Source organism: Fonticula alba (assembly GCF_000388065.1).
Source record: "Fonticula alba strain ATCC 38817 unplaced genomic scaffold supercont2.8, whole genome shotgun sequence".
Classification (NCBI taxonomy): Eukaryota; order Rotosphaerida; family Fonticulaceae; genus Fonticula; species Fonticula alba.
In genome coordinates, this window is record NW_009242978.1 from 1,556,247 (window position 1) to 1,564,222 (window position 7,976).

At 69.1% G+C, this 7,976-nt stretch overlaps 4 protein-coding genes across 4 annotated transcripts in view; 1 reads left to right on the forward strand and 3 right to left on the reverse strand.

The window, feature by feature from the left end:
• H696_04996 (hypothetical protein) overlaps positions 1-312 on the reverse strand; it is a 1,424-nt gene extending 1,112 nt beyond the window's left edge. The window contains exon 1 of the mRNA XM_009498865.1: positions 24-312. Within this exon, the coding sequence (XP_009497140.1) occupies positions 24-252 (229 nt within the window). The 5' untranslated portion in view covers positions 253-312. The remainder of the gene's footprint in view (positions 1-23) is intronic.
• A 197-nt stretch (positions 313-509) lies between these two features.
• H696_04997 (hypothetical protein) lies at positions 510-3,233 on the reverse strand (the record flags this gene model as incomplete). The annotated part of the gene is made up of 2 exons (XM_009498866.1): positions 1,968-3,233; positions 510-1,874 (listed from the first exon to the last, which is right to left on the reverse strand). The coding sequence occupies exons 1-2, from the start codon at positions 3,042-3,044 to the stop codon at positions 510-512; spliced, it is 2,442 nt and encodes an 813-aa protein (XP_009497141.1). The 5' UTR covers positions 3,045-3,233.
• A 588-nt stretch (positions 3,234-3,821) lies between these two features.
• On the forward strand, positions 3,822-6,405 carry H696_04998 (hypothetical protein; the record flags this gene model as incomplete). The annotated part of the gene is made up of 4 exons (XM_009498867.1): positions 3,822-4,395; positions 4,501-4,930; positions 5,131-5,631; positions 5,705-6,405. The coding sequence occupies 4 exons, from the start codon at positions 3,822-3,824 to the stop codon at positions 6,273-6,275; spliced, it is 2,076 nt and encodes a 691-aa protein (XP_009497142.1). The 3' UTR covers positions 6,276-6,405.
• A 36-nt stretch (positions 6,406-6,441) lies between these two features.
• The window catches only part of H696_04999 (hypothetical protein), a 4,286-nt gene continuing 2,751 nt past the window's right edge, over positions 6,442-7,976 (reverse strand). Inside the window, exons 6-7 of the mRNA XM_009498868.1 lie at positions 6,860-7,953; positions 6,442-6,745 (exon numbers count right to left, since the gene is read on the reverse strand). Coding sequence (XP_009497143.1) covers positions 6,493-6,745; positions 6,860-7,953 — 1,347 coding nt within the window. The 3' untranslated portion in view covers positions 6,442-6,492. The remainder of the gene's footprint in view (positions 6,746-6,859; positions 7,954-7,976) is intronic.

A 7,976-nucleotide genomic window follows, 5' to 3' on the forward strand; every position in this document is an offset into this window, starting at 1 on the left:
GGGGGGGGGGACGAGGGACGGACCGGCAATTGAGGGGATCAGGAAGTCCCCGTCGCCCGAGGGGTGCAGGGTGACCCGGAAGCCGGGGCCGCCTGCTGCCGCCACCATGGGAGCCAGGGGTGGGGCCTGCATCCCGAGCAGCGGCATGGGAGGGTGCAAGAAGCCAGGGATGAAGAGAGGCAAGCGAATGGGAAGGAGCAAGGGACACCGGAGGCGCGGGGAGAGGGGAAAATAGAATGGGACCCGTGTCATCCCTCTGGTGGAGAACGCATCACCCACGACGAGGGGGGCGAGGTTTATATAAATATGGTACAAGGGGGGGGGGGGGAAGCAACGAGATCCCTCACGCCGATCGGGCGCACGCATGCGTGTCGGGAGGGTCCCTGCAGCGCGCGCGCGCGCGCGCGGTGCGTCTGTATATGCGTGTGTGTGTGTGTGTGTGTGTGTGGGCGTGTGTGCAGGGGTGTGGGGGGGGTGAAGAACCCGGAGTCAAGAATTGGCAGCTGGGTCTAGAGGGCGCGCCGTCTTGGCGACCCACTGGACAGGGCCTGCTGCAGGAGACGCGAGCGGGTGGCGGACCCAGTGGAGGAGGGGCTGCCCGGGGCAAGGGGGGTGGCCTGGCCACCATCCGATCGAACACTGCCAATCGTGAGGAAGGAGGCTGGCCGTGGGGCAGGAGAGCGAATCGGTGCCGAGGCCTGCGTGGACACCGGAGCCGAGGCCGGCAGGGGGTCGGCGAGTGACATGCTGCTGGCCGCTGCCACAGGTCCCGAGCCCAGCATGGGAGAGATGGATGCCGAGGATGCGGAGGCGGGGGCGGAGGCGGAGGCGGAGGCGGGACGCTCCGCACCAGGACGTAGACTCGCCCCCGAGGTCGCTGACGACAGGAAGAATGGCGGGTCCGGGGCCGGGGCCGGGGCCGGGGCCGGGGCCGCCGGGGCGGGGGCCGTGTGCGGGCGAGCCGGGCCGGCGGCCGGGGCACCGCCATCGCCGGGGACAATTGTCCCGACACTTTGAAGAAGCTGACGCACGCGCGGACTGCGGATGGCCACATCCGCCAGGTCTCCGGCCCCGGGGGGGCCCGATGCAAGGCGCCGCGCGCCGATCAACACCGCGCGCCCGGCCACAGGGGTGGACCCGCCCCCGGGCGGGCCCCCCGGAGCCGAACGCGGGCGCTGGACCGAGCGTGCCTGGAGCCGTGACCGCAAGGCGGCCAGGTCGCTGAAGGACCCGCGAGAACTCAAGTGACGCTTGGGAAGATGTTGGAAGGGATCGACCGGGGCTGCATTGCCGAGGCCCGTGGCGGCCCCATCCGCGCGCGAGACCGGTCGCGAATGGGCCCCCAGATGCCAGTGATTGGCGGCCAACGACGCGAGCGACGCATTTCCATTCGACGCCGCGGTACCCAAGGCGGGCGAGGTACTTGGCCGGGAGGGGGGCCATCTGGCGCTGGAGGCGCCGACCGGCGCCGGGTGGGCGGTCCACGGACGGCGATCAGGCTGAGTGTCATGATTCCCCATGGCAGCACTTGCCTCCACGGCATGGGCCGATGCGTTGGAGGAAGACATCGACCAGTGAGCGGCCCCGGTGGAGGGGGAGCCCACCGGGGGCGAGGGTTCATCGGGCAGTGCAAAGTCCAACTCGAAGACATCATGCTCGAGGGGGATGGTCGAGATGTCGGCCAAGGCGGGAGCAGGATCGGCCGGGGCCGGGGGTGGTGTCGCCTCGCGGACCGAAGGCGGGGAGGCCGGCGCAATCAGGGACGAAAGGGTCCGATGGCCGTCGGTGGACAGCGGACGCGTGGCGGGGGCCATCGGGCGGGAGGCCGCGAGGGGGTCCAGCGGCTGGGCAAGCCGGCTCGATGTGGTTGTCGGCTGCAGGGCGGTCGGTCAAAGGGGAACGGAAGATGAAGGTCAGCGGGGTCTCACGACCGGGGGGGGGGGGGGGGGATGAAAAGGCACACGCACGAGAGGCATCCCCTCGTCGGATGCGGAGCCGAGGCCCAGCAGGCTGGAGGACAAGCCCGTCCGATCGGAGGAGCCATTCACACGGGCCACCCCGTCCACGGGGGTGGGCACATGCCGGCGGGCTTCGGTGTGTGGCATCTGAGCAGCATGCAAAATGGCGGGGGAGCTGGCCCCAGCGCCCGGGCCAGCTGGCGGGGGAGAGGCCGCTGGCGCCGGAGCACTCGAAAGCCGGGCTGGCGACCGGGAGGAGGCATCTCGCAAGGCGGGAGGCTCCTCGGCTGCGGCTGTCCGAAGGGGGTGTGCAAAAGTGTCCCACGAGGGGGGCAGCGCATCATCCTCGGAGGGGGGCCCATCGAACGAGACAACATCCGACTCCGGGCTGGCGGCGGCGAGATCCACGACACCCGGGGCGGGCTTTGGCCACAGAGGATGCAAATTGCCCGGCGACGAGGGGAGCTGATGATAGATGGGGTCTGGTGCGGGGTGGGTGGCCGGGGCATCGCCGACGCCGGCGGGCCGCCCGACCGGCCGATGACGAGGGTGCTCGGCCACCGACCCGATCGGCAGCTCGGCCTTGGGGACGGCGACCGCCGCTCGAGTGGGCATCGGGCGCGGGCGCTTCCGCCGCGGCTCGCGGACCCCCAAATGCCGGCTCAACTGCGTGGCATTCAGCCCCGAAGCGCCGAACCATTCGACGAGCAGCTGCTCCTGACTCGGGCCCGAGAGGTCCAGCGGGTCGTCCTCCCCGGCGGCACCGGTCCCGGCATTGAACAGCGGGGAGGGAAGGGGATTTGGCTCGCTCGCCGGGGCAGCGCGCTCCGAGGGGCCCTGCTGATCGGGACCTGGCCGCCGGGCCGTGGCCCCGGCGTCAAAGGTGGTGTCAGCCACGAAGGACGTGATGCTCAGGGGATTCCCCTCGCCGAGGTAGAAATCCGCCTCGGGATCCGGTCGAAGATCCAGCAAAGGGTCCCGCTGGCGCCTTGCCCTCTGGCCGGGGGACATGCCCCAAGGCGGGGTGTCCGGCGGCCCGGGCAGGGCATAGTACGACCGGAGATTGGACTGCGGGCTCTCCGACATATGGAGACCAAGGCCACTTCGAACCGGGGCGGGGCAGGGCACAGACAAGAGATGCGGATTGCTGGGAAGGAGGGGCAAGGTGCGAGGGGGAGAGGGGAGGGGGGCTGATCAGGATCCACCTCCGGAAGAGGACCAGATCCGGTATTGATGAATGCCCGGCCGCATGCAAAAAGGCGCACCGCGGCCACCCACGCATGCCAGACACACATGCCGGTTGTACGGGCATCGGCACGGCCAGGCTGGCCGGTGTTTCTGCCGGCCCGTTGCCGGGGCGCCCGGGCCGAAAAATAAAAAAGCACCGGAGGAGGGGCCGATTCAAAAAAAACGGCATGTCACGTGCCTTTGGAGCATTGTGGGTTACTCGGGACCCGCCAGTTCCGCCGATCGCTTCCCCCACCCGGCGCCATCCTGGCGGGGGAGTGGGGAGGTGATCTGTCCGCCGGACGGGGCGAGGCACTTGTGATGTGTCAAGCGTCGGCATGGTGGACCCTGGCTCATCGGAGGCCATGGTTTAATGCCTTCCTGGAAGCACGCTTTGCCCTTCTTCTCTGCCTCACCCTTCCGGCCTTGTCTCCCCCCTCCCCCATCCATATACACACACACACACACACACACACACACACACACACACACACACGCACACACGCGCACGCACACGGACAATACATCCTGCCTCTCGGCCATCGGGCTGCCGACTCCGTTGACATGTTGCCTACACAACGTTGGACCCCGAGCCGGGCCTTGTCCCGGGCATCTCGAAGAAGTGTCCTACTGCGCATGTTTCTCCGGGGCTTGGCATTGTGTCCGCTGCTCGGGCTCGTGTGGCTGGCTTGTCGAAACCGACTCCCGGAGTGGGAGCCTCCCGCCACCACGGCGCCCCTGGTGGCCGAGCCCTCGCCGGCCGGCCCAACACCCGGCACCTATGCCCGGCCGCTCGGCCTGTGCACTGTCATCCGCAATGAGGCTGCCAACATCGACGATTGGATTCGACATTCGCTTGAGGTGCTCCAAGCCGGGCTGGCGCCCGACACGCCGGCCATCGTGCTGTTGGATGACCATTCCTCCGATGACATCGAGAGGGTGCTCGGCCTCTGGGAGGCCCAGGCCCCGGGATTGCTCCGGCGCCTCCCCCTGACGAGCGAAGCCGCGCTCTTGGGAGCTGTCCGGCCCGAGGAGCAGGCCGCACTACGGCCCCTGCTACGGCCACTGCTTGAGGGATGCCCGCCTGTCGAGGACGCCCGGCCGGCGGAAGGCCGCGCATGCCAGGTGGCGGCGCAGGATTTTTGCCTCGAGGCCTCGCGCACGGTGTGGCGCTGGCAGTGGGTGGGGCTGATCGATGTGGATGAGTTCAGTGCGTGAAGATGATCATCCCAAGGAGTGCATGCTGCTGCGAGGTGCATGAGGACCACCGCCTGGGCGACTTACCGCTGGCCGCCGGCACACCCCCCGGCCGAAGTTGTGTTCGACCAGGAAACTCCCCGGGCCTCGCTCTGGGGCCTTCTCGAGGGGATTGTCGACCGGGCGATGGGCGCCTCCTCGGCGCCGGATCTGGCGGTGGCCTTGGCCTGGAAATCGGCCGGCGGGGCCGGATGGCTGGACCGCCAAACGCATGGCCTTTCCCGGTTCACCGCGCGCCATGCCGACCCCTGGGAGCTCGATGCCCGGGCGCGCCGGGTGCGGGCTTCGAGCCACGCCGACTCCAGTCGCCTCGGGGAACTTGGCTACCATCCGCAGGTGGCCGGCGAGCTGTTCAAGCTGAAGTCCTTTGTCCGGTGGGCCGGGGCCGGGGCCGGGGCCGGGACCGCCATCCATGCTGGCCGCTGTGGCGGACATATCCTCAAGGGTCCCACCATTTTGACGGACGGCCAGCCGCTTCGATCATGCGGGTATGTGCCTGGCCCGATTGTGGCCACGCGTGGCAGGTGCCCCGGCCGGTGGCAATGTGTCCACTGACCGGTCAACGGACTCGCCCCTTCTATCCCCCCTCGCCTTACCGCTCTCTGTCTCTCGCTCTCGCTCTCTCTCTCTCTCTCGGCCGACATTCGGCGCCATCGGCTGGCGGATGGGCGGACAGCCATCCGGAAAGGGACCCGGAACACTGCCTGATCGAGGGCTGCGGCGTCCGGGCCCCGATGGCGCTCGACGCCGGCCCCGGGACCAGCCTGCGCCTGGTCCATCTCCGGACGCGGTCCTTGGCGGATTTCGAGGAGAAGTCCCTCCGGCCAGTGGTGCAAGGCTTCGCCGGGCGCAAGGCGCGACACCTGGCCGCCACGGCCCGGCTCCTGCACCCCTCGAGCGAGGGCCCCCCCCGAAACGTCACCCCGGATGAAGTGCCCCAAGTCAGCTTCGATATTTGGCGCCTGTTGGGCTCCGGCCCGGTGGTGGATCTCCAATTGCTGGCCATGGGCATGGCGGTGGCCAACACTGGCCACACACCCGGGCGCGTGACTGTGGTCGGCGGCGACCCCTTGGCCCGGTTCGTGGCCCAATGGCTCCTCCACCACTCGGGCTGGCCGATGCCCGGGGCACAGGAGGCGATCCACAAGCATCGACAGGCCTGTCGCATGGAGGCCTTTGCCGGGCTATGGTACGCTGACGCCCGGACGCCCCCGCCATGGCCCCATAACCGATGCTGACCCCCCGGGGGGCCAAATCTGAAGCTCGCCATTGCGCTATCCCTCCTCGGTGTGGCCGGCCGGACCGGAGACCCTGCTGCCATGTCCCTCGGAGGCCAGCCTCCAGGCATGGCTCCAAGAAGAGGGCCATGATGTGGTGCTCGTCCATCCCTTTTCGCGAAGCACCCTCAAGCACTCCATGGCACTTGGCAGCTTGGAACACACTCACCGCCTGAGTGGCCGGCCACTGGACGCCCTCGCGCACTTGGCCTGGGGCCGGTGCACATTAGACTGGCTTGGCCGGGTGGCGGACCGGCGTCTCGTGTGGTGGGACATCGAGCCCCTTGTGCAAGGCCTGCGGCGAGATGACGCCCCCGCCTCCAGGGCCAGGATGGTCCTGCAGGCCGTGCGGCATTTGTCCTCACAGCTGGGCCCAAGCCACCATCTCCACTTGCACATTGACGCGCAAGTGGCCGGCGACATCTTGCGCCAGACACTGCTCCAGGCGCCCCAACTGGAGGAAGGGATCTTGGCCGAGCGGTCACCCTTTGTCGCGGATGCCATGCACTTGGCTGAGGCCATCTTCGCCATGCTGGACGAGCTGACCGATGGCTGAGGAGGCAGCACCGGAATTGCACGAAAAACAGCCACTCGAACACCCTGCTCCCGGGCATCGTGGAAGCGCCAGAGGGGGATGGGCGAAGGAGACGAGGAGCCGGGAAGGCGGAAAAGGGGGGGAAGAGGGAGGGAGGGGGGGGGGAGGATGCGAGGGGGGACTCAAAGGAAAAAGGGGCGAAGGCAGTGCGGGCCCTTGCACATCTATATTTTTTCGACTATCGACGGAAAGCCATTGCAAAGGAGGAGATCTCGCAGCCATCCAGGCGCCCGCGAAGATGGTCGGCCGAAACACGAAGCTGGCTGGCCCGATCGTCAGCCGGCCCCCCATGCCCGGGCACATCGGCCAAAAGGGTGGCGGCCTCGCGGCCATCAACCACCGAGCCCAGCGCATCATAGGCCATTCCGTAGTCCGGCGAGCCGGCTGCCGCACGGAGCAACGCCTCCGGCAGTTCTCCAAGTGGAGTGGATCTGAAGAGCAGAGGGCAGACGGGGCGAGGAGGGGGGGGGGCGAAACAATGAGAAAATTAGCCGGCGGCAGGGGGGGGGGGGGAAGGCCGGGTCCGCAGGGGCAGTGACACGCACGAGGAGAGTGACGAAAAGATGTTCAGACGGCCGGACAGAAGCGAGCGAGTGCACTCGCCCTCGGCGCCAAAGACATCACGCAACACCGCCGACACCCGGGCATCTGATGGGTCCCGGAGGAGGGGCTCCAGGCGCTCGCGCGAGGCCACCTGCGCCGGAGCCAGTAACGAGGCCGCCATCGACCCACGAACCAGGTCGGCTGCACGCACACGAGAATCCGACTTCAAGATGGGCCGGCGAGCACGAGCCGAAGCAGGCGTCGGGGCTGCTGCAGGGGGGGGCGAGGCCACCGCCGACGCCGGGGCCATCGTGCCCATGGGAGTGGAGGACTGCCGCCAGGCGGGCCCCTCTGAAAGTGACACACGGCCGGCCGGCACCCCGGGCAGGGAGCCCGGCCGCCGCGCCGGGGGCAATGGCTCGACCGAAGAAAGGGACATCGAAGGAGGGACCGAGGTGGAGGCTGGCGGCTTGTCAACTGGCTCCCGCCGGGACGATGACCAGGAGGCCGTTGAGGAGGGGGAAACGGGGGACCCTGTTACGGTCGAGTCCATCGACAAGTCGATGGTGGTCAAATGGGCAACGGCACCGGAGGTCGGAATGGGGGCACCGGCCGGGGCAGCAAGTCCTGGCGCGGGCGATCCCGCAGAGCGAGGCACCTCCGGGGGGGGGACGCAAGCCGGCGGTGCTGTGGCCACGGTCGAGACGGGCTCGGCCCGGTGGAGGCGCTGCAGGCGCGAACTGAAGAGGCTCCCACGACTGAGTCCCGAAGACAGCAGCGGCTGCGGCTCGGCAATCGCAGTAGCCGCCACGCGTGCCTCGCCCAGGGAAACGGGACGCGGCCCGGCAGGCGGCCCGGGGCGTGGCTCGGGCTCGGACGGCGGCATCCGGCGCTTGGCGGGGGGCTCATTCAGGCTTTGGCTGGCGGGGGCCCCGAAGCTGGGCCGACTCCGACGGAGGGAGAATGCCGGACCCATCGCGGCCGGTGCCTCCTCCGGGCCGGCAGACACGTCATCCGGCGCGCGCAGATCGCGCGAAATCTCGGGCGCCCGGTCATTGGTCGGGTGGAGAAGTCGATTGGCGAAGGGGCGGAATTGCTGTCGGGGGGGGGGGGGGGGGG